Below are 25,594 nucleotides of genomic sequence, written 5' to 3'. Positions count from 1 at the left end.
GGACTACATCAAACTAAAATGCTTCTGCACAGCAAAGGAAACCATCAACAAAATTAAAGGGAAACCTACTGAAGGGGAGAAAATAATTTTACTAGTAAATCATTTATCAGATAAAGGGCTAATATATAAAATATAAAAAGAACTCATACAACTCAATAGCAAAAAAAAATTCAATTTTTAAAAATGGACAGAGGAGCCAAAACTGGTTTGGCTCAGTGGATAGAGCGTCAGCTTGCGGACTGAAAGGTCCCAGGTTCGATTCCAGTCAAGGGCATGTATCTTGGTTGCGGGCACATCCCCAGTAGGGGGTGTGCAGGAGGCAGCTGGTCGATGTTTCTCTCTCATCGGTGTTTCTAGCTCTCTATCCCTCTCCCTTCCTCTCTGTAAAGAATCAATAAAATATATTTTTAAAAAATTAAAAAATAAAATAAATAAAAATAAAAATGGACAGAGGATCTGAATATATATTTTTCCAAAGAAGACATATAGGTGGCCAATAGGTACATGAAAAGATGCTGAACATCACTAATCATGAGAAAAATCCAAATCAAAACCATAATGAGATATCAGCTCACAGCTGTTAGAATAGCTACTATTAAAAAGACAAGAAATAACAAGTGTTGGCAAGGCATATAGAAGGAACCCCTGTATACTTTTGGTGGGAATGTAATTAATGAAACTACTATGGAAAATGGTATGAAAGCTCCTCCAAAAAATTAAAAATAGAATTACCATATGATCCAACAATTCCACTTCTGGGAATGTATCCAAAGAAAATGAAAACACTAATTCAAAAAGATATATACACCCCCATATTCACTGCAGTAGAAGCAATCTAAAAGACCATTGATGATAGATGCATGGATAAATAAGATTTGAAACACCCACACACACACAATATGGAATACCACTCAGCCATAAAAAATAATGAAATCTTGACATTTAAGACAACATGGATGGACAATAGATGGTATTATGCTACGTGAAATAAGTCAAGGTGAAATAAGTCAGACAGAGAAAGATAAATAACATATGATCTCACTTATATGTGGAATTAAAAAACAGAACAAAAATGAAACTGAATTCATAAAGAGAACAGAGTGGTGGTTGTTAGAGGCAGAGGGTGGGGGTAGAGGAAATGAGTGAACTTGTTTTTGTTTTGTTTTCAGTTTAAATAAACTGAATTAAAATTATTTTTGTTAGTCCTCACCCGAGAATATTCTTCCATTGTTTTTTAGACAAAGTGGAAGGGAGGAAGAGAGACAGAGAAACATCAGTGTGAGAGAGACACATTGATTAGTTGCTTCCTGCACACTCCGACTGATGTCAGGGATCGAGCCTACAACTGGGGTACATGCCCTTGACAGGAATCGAACCCGCCACCCTTCAGTCAGCGGGCTGATGCTCTATCCACTGAGACAAACCAATCAGGGCTGAATTAAAAAATTTTAAGAGAAAAAAATAAATAAGGCTACTGATTCTCTCAGCAGAGCTTCCTTGACACTACTGCTATTCTATCGTGAAGAAATAGTTTAGCTGGGCTCTTTATAATTTTGACTACTGGTTAGGGTGGGAGCATACCTTGGACATTGTTCATGGAAATATTTGAGCAAGAATTGTTGGAAAACTACATAATTTCATCTAGTCATTACAGGAGGTGGACAGCTTATTTATAAGGTTGCTGTGCTTTGTTTCAGTATAAAAGAAGCAGTGGAGCATCAGAGAAATACAAATTAAAACTACAATAAGACATCGCCTCACACCTGTCAGAATGGCTACTATCAACAAACTTGGGTAGAAGAGGTTGTGGAGAAAAGGGAACCCTCATGCACATTTGGGGGGGAGTGCAAATTGGTACAGCCACTGTTGAAAGCAGTATGACGTTTCCTCAAAAAAATTAAAAATGGAACGGCTTTATGATCCAGATATTCCACTCTGGGAATACAGCCAAAGAAGCCCAAAACACTAATTTGGAAGAATATATGCACCCCTCTGTTCAATGCAGCTTTATTTACAATAGCTAAATTCTGGAAGCAGCCCAAGTGTCCATCGGTAGATGAGTGGATAAAAGAGTTATGGTACATATATACAATGGATTACTATGCAGCTATAAAAAAAGTAAGAAAATCTTACCATTTGCGACAGCATGGGTGGATCTGAAGAATATTATACTAAGTGAATTAAACCAGTCAGAGAAAGACAAGTACCATATGATTTCACTTATACGTGGAATCTAATGAACAAAATGAACTAATAAACAAAATAGCAACAGACTCATAGATAGAGAACAGACTGACAGCTGTCAGAGGGGAGGGGGGTGGGGGCTGGGTGAGAAGGGTGAAGAGATTAAGCTAAGAAAAGAGAGACTCATGAACACAGGCAACAGTATGGTGATTGCCAAAGAGAAGGGTAGGGGAGGTAAACGGTAAAGAGGGAGTTAAGTGGTAATGGAAGGAGACACCACTTGGGGCAGGAAACACACAATACAATAAACAGATTATGCATTACAGAATTGTATACCTGAAACCAGTATAATTTTATTAACCAATGTCACCTCAATAAATTAAATTTTTTAAAAATGTTATGGGTGACTAGCTATCTTGTTCAGGAACAAAAGTTAGAATTTGTCCCTTGCCATCCTGTGGCAACCCGATGGCTATAAAGTAAACCCATGCTTCTTAACACCTAAAACCCCTTGTACTACTAGAGACTTGGACTTTAACTACTCCTGAAAACACGGCACATCTTGACACAACCTTCTTCCCCAAATGTGAGTGAACTGGAAAAATAAAAGAATTTGTATTCCTAAAAATTCCCCAGGGGAGAATGAAGCTGTTGGCCTGGGAACCACACTTTGAGCACCAATGGTCTAAAGCAAGCTAACATCCAAACGAGAAAAAAATCCACATGTCCCCTTCACCACTGTCATACTCACATTTAAGCCAGCTTTCTTCCAGTAATAGTTGCTATACTGGTTAACCATGCACTTTGTTTTTTCCTTAAACTTTTCTTCGGAGTCTAGAGACCACCAAGGATCCAGGTTTCCATTTTTATCATATTTTCTACCTAGCAAAAAGGAAAGTTAGAGTATATTTGTATTATTTATGGAAACTAATTTCTTCATCTTCCCTATCCCTCATTTCAACAAGTCTTGAAAAGGAAGTCCCAAGCAACAGAGACTACTCCTGGGAGCTGCTCCCACCTTCTCCCCAGTGTTACAGGTTCATTGTAAAAGAGGAAAAAGGAGAAAGAGGTTTGAGGAAGTTCTTTCTTTCGAAGCAACACAGAGCATTTTAATAAGATTCATCAGCTTATGGCACGCACCATTCTTAACCAATCTTGGATTCTCTGTAGTCACCTAATCTGACCCCAAATCTTCTCTGGATTGTGAAATTAAACGGCTTCATTCAGAAAGCCCGTGGAGGGAGTCGGAATAAACGTACCAGTGAAATTCCAAATGATCCATAGGAACAGCCCTAATGAGTCATTCACAGCCTGCAACCGCAGCCCCTGACTCAACCCTATAGGAACGTGTTTCCTCCAAGTTGCCAGGAACTGAGAGACACATAAAACCTGTGTTATGAATCATTCCACAGCCATGAGTGTGGATGGAAGGCCCATCTGTCCTGCTATGACAGGAAGGTTGCTCTAAAAAGAGAACTTGGAACAAGAATGGAAATCTCCAAAACATAATGGGAAATGTTTTTGTTTTTTTTCTACAGGCTCACTCTTCACTTTCTCTATATCCTTCAAAAATGTTTGGGTATATCTGAACTATCTTCTGTACTCACTCAAGATTACTATTGGTTTACTTTAGTTGTTGTTGTTGTTGCTAATCCTCATCCCAGGATACTTTTTCCACTGATTCTTTTACAGAGAATGGAAGGGAGGGAAAGAGAGAGAGAGAGAAAGAAAGAGAGAGAGAGAGACAGAGAGACAGAGAGACAGAGAGAGAGAGAGACATCGATGTGAGAGAAACACATTGATTGGTTGTCTCCCACACGCACCCCGACTGGCACTGGGGCATCGAGCCTGCAACCGAGGTATGTGCCTTTGACCAGAATCGAACCCATGACCCTTCAGTCTGCAGGCCAATGTTCTAACCACTGAACAACCCGGCTAGTGCTAGTTTAAACTTAATTATGCAGAGAACTCTTTGTTGGGCATAAAAGAAAGCTCCCTAACCAAATATGTTAATTGCTCCGGCTGATGTGACTCAATGGCTGAGCGTTGACCTATGAACCAGGAAGTCACAGTTTGATTCCTGGTCAGGACACATGCCTGGGTTGCAGGCTCCATCCCCAGTAGGGGTTGTGCAGGAGGCAGCTGATCAATGATGCTCTCTCATCATCCATGTGTCTATCTCTCTCTCCCTCTTCCTTCTCTCTGAAATCAATAAAAAATATAGATTTTTTTTAAAAGATGTTAATTGGAATAATATGAAGTTCTTCAATAAGGCTAGATGCCACTACCACCCTCTCTGGAAGAGTATGGAGTCACCGTCCTCCAACCACTAGCCAACCAATTATAAAATAGATACTGGATACTGGGCATGTCATTATATGTACAATGTACTGTTCTAAGTACTGATTACAGAGTGAAATTGCCATCATTAGATTTTGTCCTTTGAGAGACAATCCTGAAGGCATCTAGAAGATTCTGAGGAAGAATTGTACTTAAATTTCCTAGGAAGAAAGACCCAGAACCAAGAGACCAATACTGGCTTTTGTTTCTTATCTTAGACTATCCTCTCAGATAAACCAAGCATGCAAAGCTAGAAAGTATTGCTCTGGGTATTCAGATGACTACAAGGCAGCTATATTTTAACAGGGAGGAAAGACCAGGAGAGCACAAAGCCTATGTGACTAAGGAAGGGCTAATGGGAATACAGGAAGAATTGTCCAGAAGGAAAAGAACCAAAAGGGTCTCTGGCCCTGGGTAGGCACCCAGTAAAGGATGTTGGAGATATCACAGACATGAAAGAAAGAGGTCCCTCTACTAAATAGTGCCTTGAGCCAGCCGGGTTCTTGGGTCTACATGGAAATCTTTGTGTGGATGTAGATGTAATCATAATTTACTGCTAATTCATAACTTTCGGAGATTTCATATGGCTTTCCAATAATACTCCAAACTTAAAGGAGAAAGAAGTGTTGTCTAAAAATGGTAACTCTCAAGGAGTGATCATTTCTTTAGTTTATGCCATATTCTGCTCTTTTCTTTTGCTTAAATGTCTTCAGGATACATAGCATATTCTATATTATGCATTATTAGGGAAGCATAGCCTTTTTAAAATTCTGAATATATGCCAGCATAGAGAAAAACAGAGATTGAGCATTGCATAATCCTTGAAACAGTATAAAGGAACCAGTCAGCCAAGCTCCAGATTCCTAACTCACTGAGTCCTCATTTGGCAGCATGTATAATCATCCTCAGAGCAGAGCTCACACCTCCAGGGAGAGCATCTCAAGATGGTGAATAAAGAAATGACAAAGGGAAGAAGCTATAAAGGAATTCCTATAATTATTGTGGCAGCTACAGCAATTGTGATCTAAATGCACAACTAACTACATTGAAATGACAAAGTCATTTTTTCATCATTCTATCCCATTGCAATGTGAATTTATTTATTGCAAGCTATCTCTGCAAGACATGGGGAAAAGTTTTCAATCAGCAATCATACTATATTGGATAATCGTCAATCTATGATGATGCCACTATGCAAAAATAATAGCAACAATTACCATCCACATAGTCAACATTATCATAAAAGCAGCAGCTTATACAATGAACCAGTACTTACCATTATTATCAAATCCATGTGTAAATTCGTGTCCGACAATTACTCCTATAGCACCATAACTCAGAGATCTACAACATAAATATATAATTTGGAGAAAATTACAAGCATGAATCTAAGAGCATAATCCTTTATTTTTTTTCAATGAAAAGCAAAGATAATTTGTTTTCTAGTACCCATGTTAATAATAATCACAAAATTGTAAAAAAAAAAATCTAAATGTGCCCTTCTCATTAAAATGGACAAAGAATATATAAATTCTAACATTATCATTATGACCATATATGGGCCTTATTTTTCCTATGCTATGAAATTAGGGGTGTGAAAGAAATGATTTCTCAAGTCCCTTCCAGCCCTAAGATTTTTATTATTCTATATCAGCTCTAGCTGTAGTTTATATTTATAAACACCCAAAGCAGTAGCAGGGTTTGAAAAGATCCCGTCAGTCAACATGCCATTTATTTTTTATCTGAGAACCTGTTGAAAAATCGCTACAGACTTAGAAGTTAAATTGTTTTTCAAATGTAGTCATAAAAAAGGAATAGAGCAGAGATTAAAAGGGATCAGCCTGCTGTCAAGGTAGTCACGTTTCTCTGCTTGTGTGACAGACACGCTCACAACTGAATGACAAAGACTGTGAAGCCTAAACCAGATTTGGAAAAGCCATCTTATCATTTCTCTTCACCTCTGAAGATGCATGTGGTAGATTACCGACAAGGGTGACCACTGACCATTCCACACAGCCTGAATGCATGTGCCACCTCCTCCCATCAAGAGGCAACGACTTCCTTTCCCTTAAATCTGGATAGGCCTCCAGATTTGCTATGCTCAACAGAAGGCACAGAAGGGGCCGGATGTGGCTTCTGGACCTAGGCTTTGACAGGCCTTAATGCTTGAAAATGTCCTGCCTTGGAAGTCAACTTCCATGGAAAGAAGGTAGACTAATCAGCTGGACACAAAGAGGCCAAGTGAAGCAAGCAAGAGACACCCAAAGTTGTCAGACTTCTAAAGGAAGAGACGTAGCTAGGCCCCAGCCTTTCAAGCCAGCCCAACTGGGACAGCAGACATGTGAGCAGTCATCTTAGATCCCCTGGTCCCAGTCAAGTTGCCAGCCAACAAACGCCACACAGAACGGAGACAAGCGTCTCGGCTGAATCTTGCCCGAACTGTGGCTTCATGTGCCAGTAGTGGTTGTTCAGTGGTGCTTTGTTACATGGCAATATAACTGAAACAAGCATGTTAATGATATATGAAGTAACCAATAAGGGGGCTTCCACTCATGTGTGTCTGGGATCTTCTCTCTCAGCTTTAAGTTCTATGAAGGTCAAACCCTTATCTATTGATTGCTGCTAAATTCTCTGTACCTAGTACACAGTAAAAAAGTAACAACGATTTAACTAATAGATTAACGTTACCATTTCATGCAAGTGACAGATTGATATGTACCTTATTTTAGTTATTTAATGTATGGATAAGGATTATAAACAACTTAAAATCCTTATTATGAGGATACTTCCTGAGATTTGCAATTATGCTAAAAATACCAGTATTTCACAGTTGCTTCCTGACATGCAACATCAAAGTAACCCGGCAAATAGACAGGACCAGTAAGTGGAAGGAACGAGAATTTTTGAAGCAACATGTTATTACAGGACATAATAATCCTTAACATGCTAATTGTTTATCTCAACTATACCCAAGGAAGTGCTGCAAGATTTAATTTTTCCCCTTGGTGGCAATTCTTTCCTTTGTTATTTCTTTCCTGCAAGGTAATTTGCATTTGAAAAAATGCTTCCTACTGTTCTTCCATCACTGCAAACCTTCATTAAAGAAGTAAGAGTGAAATTATGCATTTCAATCATAGAGCTATCATGGCAGTGTGGGACAAACTTGTAATTTTACATAGTGCTAATTTTTGCAGCAGTAGCTATCACTGTGCAGCCTGTAACATTTCGTTTTTCCAGACCTCTCAGCCCTGACAATCATATTCGATTCTCTACAAGCCTTGGTCAGTGCTGTTGAATTTAAGAGATGAACAATGGACGTTTACCGGAACTGTTCTACAATAAATATCCCTTCAGAGAGACTGCTCCAATAAGCTTCCTACTTGCAAAGGGTAATAGAGAATTCAGAAAATGATTGAATCATTGTAAGTTCTGATTCTCAGCCAAATAATTGCAATCCTTTGGACAAGAGAAAAAGAAGTAACTTTACATGACTAAGCCTTACAATGATAATGGTTCATAATACTAAATTCACATATTCCACGTTATCAATGGACATTATTTAAATTAGCATATAGTTAAAATAAATAAATAAATAAACAAATAAGTAAAACTATGCCTTTTAACAATACGACTGGCTGGCCAGAAAAAGAAGACTCCTGCAGAGAAAAATCTAGCCTTCCAAAAATAAAATGGGAAAGATGAAATGTTTCCACCTACTCAGTTTCTCTTTTATTCTTACTACCCAATGGACTTAACAAATGCACAGGGTTTGCTGTCAACAGGGAATCAATCATACTGCTGTCTGGAGCAACCATTATCTCAAGCGGTCATCAAGTAAGGGCTACTCTATGCCTGAAATGTAAATTCATAAAAATCTCAGAGTTAGAAGTGTCTAAGGTCATCTAGTTCTACTCCTTAGCTGAAGCAGGGCACCGCCCCCCCCCTCTACAAAAAAAAACAAAAAACACACTTCAAAAGGTCCTAGGACTTCTCCTTGGGCACTTTCAATAACCAGGAGCTCGCCCCCTTCTGAGGTGGCCCATTCTTTCATCAGTGGTTGTAAATAAAACAGATCTCGCCGTAGCCGCTTTGGCTCAGTGGATAGAGCCTCAGCCTGAGGACTGAAGGGTCCCAGGTTCGATTCTGGTCAAGGGCATATGCAGGGGTTTCAGGCTCGATCCCCAGTTGGGGGGCGTGCCGGAGGCAGCTAGCTGATCAATGATTCTCTCTCATCATTGATGTTTCTATCTCTCTCTCCCTCTCCCTTCCTCTCTGAAATCAATAAAAAAATATATTTATAAAAAATAAAAATAAAAATTCCGGTTTGGGATGGCGACCGGCAGAAAGGTAGGGAGAGAGAGTGTGTGAGTGAGGAACCCATAGAGGAGAGTGCAGACGTGTGTGGTGTGTGTGTGTATAAGCTAGGGTCAGTTAGATTCTGCACGTCTTCCAAGGGGCTGCCTAACCGGGCAGTCCTAGACAGCGGAGCCCCGCGCACAAAGCGGACACATCTCCGCGGCTGTTGCGGACGCAGAGACCACGCCATCTTGAGAAACAGAGCTGCCTGAGACTCGGATCCTGGCTTCTGACACAAACCAGGACCCTGCAGCCACTGGGGACAGAGAACTGCTATCACAGCTTCAGACCAACAAACAACAAGAATCCAGACGTCCCGGCAGAATTCCGTGAGTCAAAGAGCCTACCCCCTCCCCGCAGGCGCGCAGACAGCGCCATTTTAACTGATAGATCCGCCTCTCGCCCAAGCCGCAGAGCTTTGCGCAGGGACTCGCTCCCCCTCAGGGAATTTGACACGCGCGAGAGCGCACAGGAGAGAATCAGCTCCCTGTTGGGGAAATCTGTCAGTGCGCACAGAGGGCACCCCTTCGGAGAATTTGGGGGAATTTGGCTTGCGGGTCACAGCTCTCCCTTCGGGGAATCTTAGTGCTTGCACAGAGGGGCTTTCCCTTGGGGGAATTTGGCGCGCAGGACAGACTCCGCCCCCCTTCCAGGACTCCGGTAGAGTGCACGGAGCCAGCTCACCTTCAGGAAATCAAGAGTGTGCGCCCTAGCCGGTTTGGCTCAGTAGAGAGAGCACACACAGGTCGCAGCTCCACTTCAGGGAATTTGGCACGCCGGATACAGCTGCCTGGGATCCCTGACTCACAGCGCATTCACACTAAGAGCCAGCGACCCCAATTGTTGGTGCATGCACACATAGGGACCCTGAGTCTCAACGAGAAACCACACAAGGCAACAGAGACTCTGACACTCTAGTCTTGGTGCAGACACAGGGAAACTCTGACTCCTGGCACTTGCTAAGGATCTCATTTTCGGCACATACCAACAGTGTGGTGCAGACAGGGCCCCTGAATCTAAGTGTGCACACGAGACCACACGGAACACTGGGGACACTGACCCTGGGCAAGTCTGGTTCCCACCAACCAAAGGCAGCCACACGTCCTAGTGTCAGAGCACTTCAGTGAAACTCGGGTGGAGCGAAGTCCCCACAGCACACGGCCCAGGTCCACGCAAACGGAAGCTTGAGCTTTCTGGTGATAGCCAGAATGGGGAAACGAAATAACTCACAGAGGAAAGAAAATGTGGAGTCGCCAAGAAAGGAAATCAGTGAAGCTGAAGCTTGCAACATGACCGAAAAGGAGTTTAGAGTAATGGTCGTGGAATTTATACATCGGATGGATGAGAAAATCAACAACTTATGCAAGAATCAGGAAGAAATGAAAAGTGATATAGCTACAATCAAAAACACCATGGAAAGTTTCAACAGTAGACTACAAGAAGCAGAGGACCGAATTAGTGAGTTAGAAGATCAGGTACAGAAACAAGCTCAATCTCAACAGCAATTGGAGAAAAAAATTAAAAAGCAAGAGGAAAGCCTAAGGGAGCTTCGGGACAACATGAAACGAAGTAACATGCGTATAATAGGGCTGCCAGAAGGACAAGAAGAGCAGCAGGGATTAGAAAATCTATTTGAAGAAATAATGACAGAAAACTTCCCGGATATGGGAAAGATAAAAGTTACGCAAGTACAGAGAGTCCCAAGCAGGATCAACCCCAAAAGACACACACCAAGACATGTCATAATTTCAATGGCAAATATAAATGATAAAGAGAGAATCTTAAAGGCGGCAAGAGAGAGACAGAGAGTTACCTACAAAGGAACACCCATCAGATTGTCAAATGATTACTCAACAGAAACACAACAAGCTAGAAGTGAATGGACGGAGGTATACAAAGTGTTGCAAAGCAAAGGACTGAATCCAAGAATACTATATCCAGCAAGACTATCAATCAAAATTGAAGGGGAAATCAGGAGCTTTGCAGATAAAAAAAGGCTTAAGGAGTTTATTACCACCAAACCAGCAATGCAAGAATTGCTAAAGGGAATACTGTAAAAAGAAGAAATAAACAGGTAAGAAGGAATATAGACACAAAAATAGATATGACCACAAACAAATACCTTTCAGTAATATCTTTAAATGTAAATGGACTAAATGCTCCAATCAAAAGATATCGAGTAGCTGAATGGATAAAAAAACACGACCCATATATATGCTGTCTACAAGAGACCCACCTCAGAACAAGAGACTCACACAGATTGAAAGTGAAGGGATGGAAAAATATCTTTCAGGCAAATGGAAATGAAAAAAAAGCTGGGGTAGCAATACTTATATCTGACAAAATAGACCTCAAAGTAAATGCCATAACAAGAGATAAAGAAGGCCACTTCATAATACTAAAGGGAGAAATCCAACAAGAAGAAATAATTCTGGTAAACATATATGCTCCCAATATAGGAGCACCCAAATACATAAAAAAACTCCTGGAAGATTTCAAGGGAGAGATTAATAGTAATACAATCATAGTAGGAGACTTTAATACCCCACTATCACCACTGGACAAATCCTCTAAACAAAAAATCAGCAAAGAAACAGCAATCCTAAATGAATCACTAGACCAGATGGAATTAATTGACATCTTTAGAACATTTCACCCCAAAGCCACAGAATATACATTCTTCTCAAGTGCACATGGGTCATTTTCAAAGATAGACCATATGCTGGGTCACAGGCAAAGTCTCTTCAAATTCAAGAAGATAGAAATTATATCAAGCGTCTTCTCAGATCACAGTGGCATAAAACTGGAAATCAACTACAATAAATACAATCCAAAGAAATCAAACACTTGGAGACTAAACAGCATGCTATTAAACCATGACTGGGTCACCAGAGAGATCAAGGAAGAAATAAAAAACATCATGGCAACAAATGACAATGAAAACACAACAATCCAAAATCTTTGGGACACAGCGAAAGCAGTCTTGAGAGGGAAGTTCATAGCTCTACAAGCCTATTGCAAAAAACAAGAATCAATGGTAATAAATTACTTAACCCTACAACTCAAAGAGCTAGAAAAAGAGCAGCAAGAAAAGCCCACTGTAACCAGAAGGAAGGAAATAACAAAGATCAGAGCGGAGATAAATGACATAGAGACCAAAGAAACAATACGAAAGATCAACAAAACCAAGAGCTGGTTCTTTGAAAAGATAAACAAGATTGATGGACCTCTAGCCAGGCTCACCAAGAAGCAAAGAGAGAGGACCCAAATAAACAAAATCAGAAATGAAAGAGGTGAAATAACAACAGACCCCGCTGAGATACAAAGGATTGTTACAAAATACTACGAACAACTCTATTCCAACAAACTGGACAACCTGGAGGAAATGGACATATTCCTAGAAAAATATAACCTTCCTAAAATCAATCAAGAAGAATCTAAAGAGCTCAATAGGCCAATAACTATGGACGAAATTGAAGCAGTCATCAAGAAGCTTCCGGCAAACAAAAGCCCGGGGCCTGATGGCTTCACAGGAGAGTTTTACCAAACATTCAAGGAAGAACTAAAACCTATCCTCCTCAGACTATTTCAAAAAATTCAAGAGGAAGGAACACTTCCAAGCTCCTTCTATGAAGCCAGCATCACCCTAATACCAAAACCAGATAAAGACAACACAATGAAAGAGAATTACAGGCCAATATCCCTCATGAACATAGATGCCAAAATCCTCAACAAAATTCTAGCAAATCGGCTCCAGCAGTACATCAGAAAGATCATACACCATGACCAAGTAGGATTTATCCCAGGAATGCAAGGATGGTATAATATCCGCAAATCAATAAACGTGATACATCACATAAACAAATTGAGAGATAAAAATCACATAGTCATATCAATTGATGCAGAAAAAGCATTTGACAAAATCCAACACCCTTTCTTGATAAAAACTCTCAACAAGGTGGGAATAGAAGGCTCATACCTCAACATAATAAAAGCTATATATGATAAACCCACAGCAAACATCATACTCAATGGACAAAAACTAAAAACATTTCCCCTAAGAACAGGAACAAGACAGGGATGCCCACTCTCACCACTCCTGTTTGACATAGTACTGGAAGTATTAGCCATTGCAATTAGACAAGAAGAAGAAATAAAAGGCATCCAAATTGGAAAAGAACAAGTAAAGCTGTCTTTATTTGCAGACGACATGATATTGTACATAAAAAATCCGAAAGACTCCGTCAAAAAACTAATAGACTTAATAAATGAATTTGGCAATGTAGCAGGATACAAAATTAACGCCAAGAAATCTATGGCCTTTCTATACACCAATAGTGAACTTACAGACAGAGAGACTAAAAAGGCAATTCCATTTACCATCGCACCAAAAAAATTAAGATACCTAGGAATAAACTTAACTAAGGAGGTAAAAGACCTATACACGGAAAACTACAGGACACTGAAAAAAGAGATAGAGGAAGACGTAAACAGATGGAAGAACATACCATGTTCATGGATTGGTAGAATCAACATCATTAAAATGTCCATACTACCCAAAGCAATCTATAGATTCAATGCACTCCCCATTAAAATACCAATGGCATATTTCACCGACCTTGAAAGAACTCTCCAAAAATTCATCTGGAATAAAAAAAGACCCCGAATAGCCACAGCAATCCTGCGAAAGAAGAATAAAGTAGGAGGGATCTCAATACCAGATTTCAGGCTGTATTACAAAGCCACTGTTCTCAAAACAGCCTGGTACTGGCACAAGAACAGACATATAGATCAGTGGAACAGAATAGAGAATCCAGATATTGACCCAAACCACTATGCTCAATTAATATTTGACAAAGGAGGCATGAACATACAATGGAGTCAAGACAGTCTCTTCAATAAATGGTGTTGGGAAAATTGGACAGATACATGCAAAAAAATGAAGCTTGATCACCAACTTACGCCATACACAAAAATAAACTCAAAATGGATACAGGACTTAAACATAAGACGGGAAACCATAAAAATACTAGAGCAATCCACAGGTAGCAAAATCTCAGATATATGCCAAAAGAAATTCTTCACTGACACTGCCCCTAGGGCAATGGAAGCTAAAGAGAAAATTAACAAATGGGACTACATCAAAATAAAAAGCTTTTTCACAGCAAAAGAAACCATTAACAAAACAACAAGAAGGCCTACTGCATGGGAGAACATATTTGCAAATGGCATCACTGATAAAGGTTTGATCTCCAACATCTACATGCAGCTTATACAACTTAATAAAAGGAAGATAAATGATCCAATAAAGAAATGGGCAACAGACCTAAATAGAAGCTTTTCAAAAGAAGACAGAAGGAAGGCCAAGAGACACATGAAAACATGCTCAACGTCACTAATTATCCGAGAGATGCAAATCAAAACAACAATGCGGTACCATCTCACACCTGTCAGAATGGCTATCATCAACAAATCAACAAACGACAAGTGTTGGCGAGGATGCGGAGAAAAAGGAACCCTCGTGCACTGCTGGTGGGAATGCAGACTGGTGCAGCCACTGTGGAGAACAGTATGGAGCTTCCTCAAAAAACTGAAAATGGAACTCCCATTTGACCCAGTAATCCCACTCCTGGGAATATATCCGAAGAAACTAGAAACACCAATCAGAAAGGATATATGCACCCCTATGTTCATAGCAGCACAATTCACCATAGCTAAGATTTGGAAACAGCCTAGGTGCCCGTCAGCAGATGACTGGATCAGAAAACTGTGGTGCATCTACACAATGGAATACTATGCTGCCATAAAAAAGAAGGAATTCTCATCATTTGCAGCAACCTGGATGGAATTGGAGAACATTATGCTAAGTGAAATAAGCCAGTCAATGAAAGAAAAATACCACATGATCCCACTCATTTAGGGATAGTAAAGATCAATATAAAGTGATGAACAAAAGATAGATACAGAGACAGTAAAGCATCAAACAGACTTTCAAATTACAGGGGGAAAGTTAGGGAGAGGTGGGGGAGTTATGAAATCAAACGAAGGACTTGTATGCATGCATATAAGCATAAACAATGGACGCAAAACTCTGGGGGGAGGGCATGTGTGGGTGTGGGGTGGGGGGGTAATGGTAAGATATGTACACATATAATACCTCAATAAAAAATATTAAAAAAATAAATAAAAAAAAAAAATAAAAATAAAAATAAAATAAAACAGGTCTCCCTATTGTTAAAATGGAATTTCTTTCCTATGTCTTACTAGTATATCCATTGGTCTAGTTCAATCTCTCGCTGAACACCCTCTGACATCCCCCCCAAATATAGTAAATCATTCTGCCATCTTAACTTTCTTTCAAAAAATATGAAGTTATGAGGTTCTTCCTCAAATGCTCTCTTCTCAAGTTCTTTCAACTATTTTTCTTCAGTCATGAACCTACACCAACATTTCCCAAAACATAGAAAAAGAGGGATTTTAGGAACCTCTAGGTTAAACACATTTAAATAAGTTTCTTTCTCATCTGCCTGAGGACTGGGGGGGAGAGGGGCCCAGGTTCAATTCCAGTCAAGGTCACATACCTTGGTTGCAGGCTCCTCCCAGGCCTGGGCCCTGGTTGGGGCTCATGCAGGAGACAACCAATCGATGTGTTTCTCTCACATCGATGTTTCTCTCTCTTTCCCTCTCTCTTCCACTCTCCCTAAAAATCAATGGAAAAATATCCTCGGATGAGGATTAACAAAATATAAAAATAAATAAATAAGTGAGTCTCCGTCTTACCGAGTTTCTTAGGAATTTTTATGCTGCTAAGTATTGTGGTTCTCCAAAACAAAGGGAAGGGGAGGATGACTTACCTCTATTACTACTTCATGGAACACACACTTTGGAATATGTTGTCTTGGGCCATTTACAATCCTAATTCTCTCCTCTGGAAACAATTTAGCCTACCAATGCCCCCATCATTATATCCAACACTCAGGGGAGGGCTAAGCTGACCAGTGTGGGCAGAAAGGATAAGCACTAGCTGGTTCTGAAGGCTATCTGTCCAGAACAGATGCATTTATGGGAATCCATCTCACTGGACTTTGATTCCCATGTGTCCAGCATCTCCATATTTCCAATGCTGATCTTAATAGAGGAGGGATGGTTTCAGTGCAGACACAGAACTCTTTAGGGAAAAAATGCAAATCTCTCTTCCACTGAAGTCTCAAATATGGCTCAGCATAAGGTTGAACTAATAAATACTATTATTATGTCCTAAGTTCCTATTATTTTAATTCTTATATTAAAAAATCATCTCACAGACCCAATAAACAATTTCATCAAATCAATAACTTCAAAACTGAACCAGACTATTTCCAAGTCTCCAGGTATATAACCACAATAACAGAAGATCAGTTAAATTGCTAGTGATGAGCAGATTCAAAGAATTCTAGAACTTTTTTAGTTTGAAGGGAACTTAAAGAATATTTAGCCTAAACCTCTAATCCTACCTAATAAAAGAGTAATATGCAAATTGACCGCACCTTTGCTATGCCCAAGCCACGCCCACCAGACAATCAGGGCAAGTATACAAATTAACCCAACCAAGATGGCGGTTAATTTGCATACATACCTGGGTCTGGGGAACCTCCTCAGCACCCAGGTCATTCCCAGCCGGCCATCAGGCAGAGGCTTTAGGCTTGGGAAGGGGCCGAGCCTGCAATGGGAGGGGTGGGGGGGGTGAGGGTGGGGGAACCACTTCCCAAGCCTAAACCTGAGGCAGAGGCTTTAGGCTTGGGAAGGGGCAGAGACTGCGATCGGAGGTTCCGGGCGGGGGGTGAGGGGGAAGACCCCTTCCCAAGCCTAAACCTGGGGCGGAGGCTTTAGGCTTGGGAAGGGGCCGAGCCTATTATCGGAGGTGCGGGGGGTGGGGAGGGACCCCTTCCCAAGCATAAACCCTGGGGTGGAAGCTTTAGGCTTGGGGAAGTGCTGGGGGGAGCCCCTTCCCAAGCTGAGCCTGTGATTGGAGGTTCTGAGGGGCTGAGCCAGTGATCAGAGGTTCTGGGGTGGGGGAACCCCAAGCCTAAAGCCTGGGGCAGAGGCTTTAGGCTTGGGGAGGTGTTGGGAGGAACCCCTTTCCAAGCCTAAAGCCTGGGTTGGAGGCTTTAGGCTTAAGAAGGGGCAGAGCCTGAGATCGGAGGTCGGGGGGGACTCCTTCCCAAGCCTAAACCTGGGGAGGAGGCATTTGGCTTGGGAAGGGGCTGAGCTAAGGATCAGAGGGAAGGGGAAAAGATCAATGGAAACATATCCTCAGGTGAGGATAAAAAGAAAAATAAAGAAATGTCATATTCTATGAAAGACACATCTTGAAAATGCTTAAAGAAAGTTGTCATTTTTTCATGGTGAAGGGACTGGGGTCTGTGGTGATGAAAATACCTGGGCGGCTGTGGTGACTGGCAGTGGCTGCAGCAGAGGGGTGATGGGGCAGGCGCCTTCCCCTGATCAGCCCAGTCACCTCAAGCAAAGGGAGGCCAGACTGCGGCTTAGGTACGCTCCCAATGGGGAGTGGGCTTAAGCCATTCATAGGACATCCCCTGATGGCTCCCAGTATGTGACAGGGGGCAGGCTGGGCTGAGGGACCCCTCCCCAGTTCACGAATTTTGTGCACCGGGCCCCTAGTTTTATATAAATATATATTTTTTTCTAATCTTAACAATAGGGAAAATCCATTCCAAATATCTGAACACTAATGAAAACTATGCAGCTGAGGCCTGGGATGATGTTAATGGATTTGGGCGATACGAACCACTTTCATTTTCATTTATGCTAACAACTTTGCTTTCCTACCATAGGCTTTACTGTTGCCTGCTCCTGTCCACTCAGCACTCACCATTTCCAAGCACAACAATCCAACTTTCAACTGGCAGCACCTGAAACTACAGGTGCTCCTCCATTTACAATAGGGTTACATCCCAATAAACCCATTGTAAGTAAGTAACTTAAGTTGAAAATGCATTTAATACACCTAACCTACGGAACATCATAGCTTAGCTTACCTTAACTGTGCTCAGGACAATTACATTAGTCTACAGTTGGGCAAAATCATCTGACACAATGACTACACTGCAGAGTATCAGTTATTCAGCTTCATGATCACTTGGCTGACTGGGAGCTGCAGCTCACTACTACAACCCAACATCACGAGTATCATACCACATAACGCTAGCCCGGGAAAAGGTCAAAATTTCCACCAAATGCATATTGCTTTTATACCATTGTAAAGTAGAGAAATCTTAAGTTGAACCATTATAAGTCGGGGACAGTCTATAGTTGCTTGCAGACTTTTCCCGGCCACCAAAGCCCTCTTGGCCTAGGCTGGGGAATGCCAGAAGTTAATACACCTGGTGGAAGCCCTCAAGCAATGATGGAAGGTGAGTTGTAGAATAAATACTCCAGCTCCCTTGCCCTTGAGACAGGATCATATTGAAGCATATTCTACAGCTTTGCAGCAGGACTGAGCCCTAGTTGTTCACAGTGATAACTGGCTTTGTAACAGATGTGTCATAGGCAGAATAGTGGCCCCCAAAAGATGTCCACATGCTAACCCCCAGAACCTGTGAATATGCTATTACATGGCAAGGGGTAATTAACACTGCTAATCAGCTGAGCTTAAAATAGGGACACTATCGTGGATTAAAGAGGACAGTGGGAAGAAGATGTGACTCTGTATGAATGGTCAAAGAGATGCAACTTTGCAAATTTGAAAGATGGAGGAAGAGGGCCATAAGCCAAAGAATGTAGACCACCTCTAAAAGCTAGAAAAGTCAAGGAAATAGATTCTTCCCCAGAGCTTTCAGAAAGGAATGCATCCCTGACCATACCTTGTCTTTAGCCCAGAGACCCAGGTTAGACTTCTAACCTCCAGAACTATAAGCAAATAAATTTACATTGTTTTAAGCCACCAAGTTTGTGATAATGCATTATGGCAGCCATAGAAAACTCTTACAACACAATTTTTTGGCTTCCTTCCCTCCTTGTCTCTTTTCCCCACTCTACTGCTGGTGTTTCCTGGTGCCACCTCCCAAAAGAACTATGTGCACTTGAATCCTTGTCATCAGGTGTGCTTCTGGGGAAGCCCAAATCAAAACATTGACACCATATTTAATCATATTTAAATTGCCATTTATACAAACCAAAATACAAGAGACTGGACTTCTAAAATCAAGACTAAATTTTCTGTGCACTAAAGCAAGGAAAATCACATAATAAAAGTGGTGATATTATTGACAATGAATATTATCAGAATTCCCACTATGTATAGAAATTCTGCATTACTTAAGTCTACAATCTGTTGGTATTAATGACCTTTAAACTGATATACATAACTCCAGACACTGTCAATTTTTAAACTATTGTATAGCTACCCAGATTATATTTCTAAAGACAAATCTGATTATCTTTACTTGCTCAAAAACTTCAATATTTTCTATTGGCTATTAATGCCCAGGCTCTTTACCTGGCATTCAGAGCCCTCCATATCAAACATCAACCTTCTTTTCTTGAATTCTTTTCCATTGCTTCCCTTCATATACCACTTAAAATAGTCAAACTAAACTCTTTGCTAGTCTGTCATCACATTTCTTTCCTTTTCTCACATTGTTTCTTCTATCTGGAATATGGTTTGTTTGTTAATCTTCACTCGAGGATATTCTCTCCATTGCTTTTTAGAGAGAGTGGAAGGAGGGAGAGAAACATCACACATCGATTGGTTGCCTCCCACATGCACTCCAACCAGGGCCTAGAATGGAACCTGCAACCAAGGTGTGTGCCCTTGACCGGGAATCGAACCAGCAATCCTGTAATACTCGGGCTGAAGCTCTAACCAATGAGTCACACTGGCCAGGGCTGGAATGGTTTTAGATCCATCACCATCAACTCAAATGCCAGCAATCCTTCAAGCTCCAAATATTTGTAGTATGAGTCAATGCATAAGTGAATAAATGCATAAAAATTACAACTACCTGTATATTAGTTGGCTTTTCTGTCCAGACACATGCCCTGGTAACAAGAATAGGAAAACAAATACCTAAAATGGTGAGAGTGGGTCCAGCCCATGCCAGGTTCCATGTCCTCTTTTTGTTGAACAACTACTGACTTTGTTTTTTGTTTTTTTAAACTTCTGTGTTCTGCCAAAGCAGCATGTTCTTATTTGTCAATAACTGGTTTCTTTACTCATTTACTTACCGAGGATATTCTGTTCCCCAAAAGAAAGGCTTCTGGAGCTCTCCTGCAGGAAATCCTGGGAGAAAGACAAACAAAGTGTAAGGGATATAGAGATTGACTTGATGATAAGTACCTGGTTTCAGCTTTAGCCTTGAAGTTTCAAAGGCCCATATGAAAGGTACTCCTCAGGGAGCTGGGAACCCTCTAGGACCTTGGTTGGCAAACTGCGGCTCTCGAGCCACATGCGGCTCTTAGGCCCCTTGAGTGTGGCTCTTCCACAAAATACCACGGCCTAGGCGAGTCTATTTTGAAGAAGTAGCGTTAGAAGAAGTTGAAGTTTAAAAAATTTGGCTCTCAAAAGAAATTTCAATCGTTGTACTGTTGATATTTGGCTCTGTTGACTAATGAGTTTGCCGACCACTGCTCTAGGAGATCCAACTGTCTTGTCTCATTAATTCAACTGAATTTGAAATAAGTACATTACATCAATTTCTCTTTTATCATTTTCATATGATTTATTTTTTTAATTTATCTTTATTGGTAAAAGTATTACAGATGTCCCCTTTTTTTCCCTAGTGACCCCCCTCCACCTTTCACCCACTCCCTGCCCCTGGCCTTCACCACACTATTATCTGTGTCCATGGGTTATGTATAGATGCATGAGTTCTTTGGTTAATATCTCCCCACCCACTCACCCACCAACCCTCTGCCTTTCCTCTGAGACAGTCTTTCCATGCTCCTATGTCTCAGGATCTATTTTGCTCATTGGTTTATTTATTTATTTTTTAAATCTTTATTACTGAAAGTATTAAATATGTCCCCTTTTCCCCCCATTGACCTCTCCCAGCTGGCCCCCGCCTTCCACCCCAGGCCTTCACCCCCCTATTGTCCGTAGGTTATACATATATGTATACAAGTTCATTGGCTGATCTCTTCCCACCTACCTACCCTCCCCTGCCTTCCCTCTGAGGTTTGAGAGTCTGTTTGATGCTTCTATGTCTCTGGATCTATTTTTGTTCATCAGTTTATTTTGTTCATTAGATTCCACATATGAGTGAGATCATGTGATACTTGTCTTTCTCTGACTGGCTTATTTTTCTTAGCATAATACTCTCCAGGTCCCTCTATGCTGTCTCAAAGGTTAAGAGATGCTTCTGCACAGCAAAAGAAACTATCATCAAAATGAAAAGGGAGCCCACTGTATGGGAGAACATATATGGCAATGATACATCTGATAAGATGTTAATTTCCAAAATATATACAGTTCTCATACAACTTAACAAAAGGAAGACAAACAATCCAATTTAAAAATGGGCAAAAGACCTAAATAGACACTTCTCCAAAGAGGACATACATATGGCCAAGAGACATATGAAAAAATGTTCAATGTCACTAATCATTAGAGAGATGCAAATCAAAATGACAATGAGGTATCATCTCACACCTGTTAGAATGGCTACTATCAACAAATCAACAAACGACAAGTGCTGGCGAGGATGTGGAGAAAAAGAAACCCTAGTACACTGCTGGTGGGAATGCAGACTGGTACAACCACTATGGGAAACAGTATGGAGTTTCCCCATTACATCAATTTCAAAGAAACTATTTTGCATGCATATGCTATTTGCATGTCTAGCCTGCTATGAACTAGAGTCCTTCATACTCAGAGTGTGCAGGAGACTTCCAGCTATCCAGCAGCTTCCCCTAATACATGAAGGATCACCTTTATGGACACTCAACCTGTGCAGTCATACAGGCCCTCCCATGCAGAAGGACCCTGAACTTGGTTTAATGCTCTGCTGTCACTGTCTTGAAACTCTTAATAATTTTATCTTTGAATTTGATTTTATAAGGGGCATCCAAGGGGACAAGGAAATATGTGTGCGAGCAAAGGAGCCATGCATGATTTGCGGGTCCATGGTTCCTAGATGCCTCACTTGCATTAAGTGTTCATGATACTCCCCAGGAGCACAGAACTCCTGTAGACCCACAATGTGTGGGAATTCAGCAAGACGCAAAGTAAGTATAAGGTAAGCATGCTACATCCAGGACTGAGTAGGTGGGGGCTCTGACAACTCCAAGAGGGCTCTTTCCATTAGAACCAGAATGTGCTTTGATCACCAAAAGGCAGTAATAGCATTCTCAGAAACAAAAATGATTAAGGTAACCTATCATGCTCTTTCTTACTATATTAGCCAACCACATACACCAAAAAATGATGGCATAGAAGGAAAGGGAAAGATAAGGTGGCCCACAGTTTCTTTTCCTTTCAGTCCTTTCTTACTCATCAGTAAACGAAAGGTAGAGAGAGTAGATAGAATGTGCGTGTATTAAAAAGTGAAATAAAAACAGCTGAGTTAGTTTTGTGCAGTGTTCTGGTAAGAACAAAATACATATGCATGTACCAGCTACAAAATACAAATTGAATAATTTAGGTGATTCCACATACAAGTTAAAAGTTCTTATATTTGCATTTAAAACTGGCATTGCACAATATAAAGATGAACAGTAAAATTATGCTGAAGATTTAAAATTTTAATTTTCCTCACAACAGCACTAAATAGCAAGTAAAAAAAAAATGACAAGTCTGGAGAACAAGAGGCCACAGAAGGCAGGATAAAGCTTTATATTTTAGCACCTTTAGCGGTACTTTTTCCTGCTTTCTGAACAGGGGGGCGCCCATATTTTTATTTTGCACTGGGCCCTGCAAATTATGTAGCTGGCTCCAGGTGCAGATGAGTGGGAGAAATGCTTTGCTTTGCCATTGCAGCTCACTACTAAATTTAGCACCCCAAGTTGATCCCAGGAGCTGTACTTACAAGTCATCACAACTGGGAATACAAAGAATAGTAACAAAAAGAGAAAAAGAGATGCCGCCTTCAATGTCCTTGCTTGCTCCAGAGCCACTGTTCAAAGCCCCTTGAGACTGAAAACTCTTTTATAAGATAAAATGCTTTCTCTTCTCTCTGTCCCTCTTCAACATTCTTGCTACCTCCGCTCTATGGCAGAAAACTGTGAGAAATGAAGGTAGGAAATCAAGTCCTTTTTTAAAAAATATTTTTTTTATTTATTTCAGAGAGGAAGGGAGAAAGAGAGAGATAGAAACATCAATGATGAGAGGGAATCATTGATCGGCTGCCTCTTGCACACCCTCCACTGGGGATGGAGCCCGCAACCTGGGCATGTGCCCTGACCAGGAATTGAACCATAACCTCCTAGTTCAAAGGTCAATACTCAACCACTGATCCAAGCTGGCTGGGCTCAAGTTCTTAATTTAGAAATGAAATGTTAATTCTATGTAACTTGTAGGTATGTATAGTCTTTATATCTTCTTAATAATGTCATAGTTTGAGATTTCAAGATGCAAAACCCTAATTGCAAAACAGAGATGGTCCCAGCTAGCAGTTCTCCCTCTTCCTGTTGCTTTCTGACTTTGAAGGGTAACATCATATTAATCTTCATAATCTCTACATTTCCTTTCATATCTTTTACATCTTTATATCAATAGTCCATCCTCTCTGCTGGTGAATACTTTTAGTAACTCATTCTGATTTCGATATGTACAAACCACAGTGTTTATAAGCAAATTCCATCTCACACAATATATGACCAAAGCAATGCTATTTCCTAATAAGAACAATGACCATAAGCGAATGTGATTTAATTATTAAATCATTCTGGTTTTCCTGCTTGGAAATGTGCCCAGCAGGAAGCATTTATGTCCACTGCCAATCTCTTTGCAGGAAAACATCTAACACTGCATGAGCCTCCATTTTGCCACTTTAGCTGTTAGATAGAGGCCCCAGACTCACAGGCGGTGGCCATCACACTCCCCTGATCAGCTGTATCTTTCCAGCTTGTGGGGGCCATGGAACCCAATACTGATCAACAGAAGAATCTGATGCCCTTAGAGCTGTTTTGCTGAAGTGAATGGATTAACAGTTTAAGCTGCATTTTTGGAGATGTCGACTGGCAAGAGTGATAGATTGAATCCCAACAGGGCCAACTCAATATCTTATCTCATAAGTGGGTAAGTTGTATTTAGCAAAGGTAGAAGTAAAAAATCTATAATAATAACAGCATAATATGCAAATCAACCAAATGGCTGAACAGCAGAACGACCATTCGGATGACATTCCAGACGACCTTCCGGACAAAGCCGGGGCTGTGAAGGCCTACTCTTGCATGAATTTCGTGCATCAGGCCTCTAGTAATTAAATAAAAGGAAAGGGAATTCTTTTTCTCGCCCCTTTTAATGGGCTTTTCTTATGTTTTCTTGCATCTCCATTGCATTTCCTTTCTTCCCCATTTTAGCACTGCCTCACCACCTGTTTCACACTTTTAAACCCGCTCCTTTTTCTATCAGTGTATTTGTGGGAGGCATTCCTCGCAATGTAAATGTGTACACACATATATGTATATGAATATGAAAGAAGGAGGGAGATGAAAGAGAAATTTAACTATTGGGTTGGCACAAATTAATAAATTTAATAATAGGCAATATTGGCCAGGTGTAGGAAGTGTGCTGGTGGGAGTGTAAATTGTTGCAAGCATTTGAAGAGCAATTTAGTGATCTCTTAATGCTTTAAATACCATTTTAAAAATTAGTAACTATATCGCCCTGACTGGTTTGGCTCAGTGGATAGAGCGTCGGCCGGCGGACTCAAGGGTCCCAGGTTCGATTCCAGTCAAGGGCATGTACCTTGGTTGCGGGCACATCCCCAGTAGGGGGTGTGCAGGAGGCAGCTGATCCATGTTTCTCTCTCATCGATGTTTCTAACTCTCTCTCCCTCTCTCTTCCTCTCTGTAAAAAAAAAATCAGTAAAATATATTTTTAAAAAATTAGTAACTATAGAGCAAGGGGTGGGAACGTCCAGCCCTCGGGCCATATAAGGCCCCGAGAAATCATTTGGTCTGGCCCTGCGAAGGCATTAGGAGTGAATTAATAAAATGTCTGACCAAATAGAGCAGGCTAATTTTTAAGTTGATCATTTTGTATGGCCCGTGAAGGATGTTATAAATATCAAAATGGCCCTTGGCAGAAAAAAGGTTCCCCACCCCTGCTATAGACAAAGCATGAAGAGATGTTATTAAGTAAAGAAGATAAGTGAGCCGAAACCAGTTTGGCTCAATGGATAGAGCGTCAGCCTGCGGACTCAAGGGTCCTGGGTTCGATTCCGGTCAGGGGCATGTACCTTGGTTGCGGGCACATCCCCAGTGGGGGGTGTGCAGGAGGCAGCTGATCGATGTTTCTCTCTCATCAATGTTTCTAACTCTCTATCCCTCTCTCTTCCTCTCTGTAAAAAATCAATAAAATATATTTTTAAAAAAAGATAAGTGAAAAAATAGCACTCAGTCATGTATGGGGTCTTTTTATGTGTAGCACATATAAATGCACATAGTCAGTTCTGCTGTAACACTTGTACTGAAAAAGCAAATTTGTTCCAACATGACTGATATATTAGGGGGAAAACAGGGGCATAACTCCAATTTCACATCTGCTTATGTG

General features: G+C 40.8%; 1 protein-coding gene across 1 annotated transcript in view; it reads right to left on the bottom strand.

Annotated features, from left to right (window-relative positions):
• PHEX (phosphate regulating endopeptidase X-linked) overlaps nucleotides 1-25,594 on the bottom strand; it is a 225,337-nt gene that overhangs the window by 13,514 nt on the left and 186,229 nt on the right. Inside the window, exons 16-18 of the mRNA XM_008154575.3 lie at nucleotides 20,107-20,161; nucleotides 5,801-5,868; nucleotides 2,936-3,066 (exon numbers count right to left, since the gene is read on the bottom strand). Of these exons, the coding sequence (XP_008152797.1) occupies nucleotides 2,936-3,066; nucleotides 5,801-5,868; nucleotides 20,107-20,161 (254 nt within the window). The remainder of the gene's footprint in view (nucleotides 1-2,935; nucleotides 3,067-5,800; nucleotides 5,869-20,106; nucleotides 20,162-25,594) is intronic.

The sequence above is a fragment of the Eptesicus fuscus genome, chromosome 1, assembly GCF_027574615.1.
Source record: "Eptesicus fuscus isolate TK198812 chromosome 1, DD_ASM_mEF_20220401, whole genome shotgun sequence".
In the NCBI taxonomy this organism is placed as follows: domain Eukaryota; kingdom Metazoa; phylum Chordata; class Mammalia; order Chiroptera; family Vespertilionidae; genus Eptesicus; species Eptesicus fuscus.
Note: the sequence above shows the minus strand (reverse complement) of the source record. Positions and strands in the feature narration are given on the sequence as shown.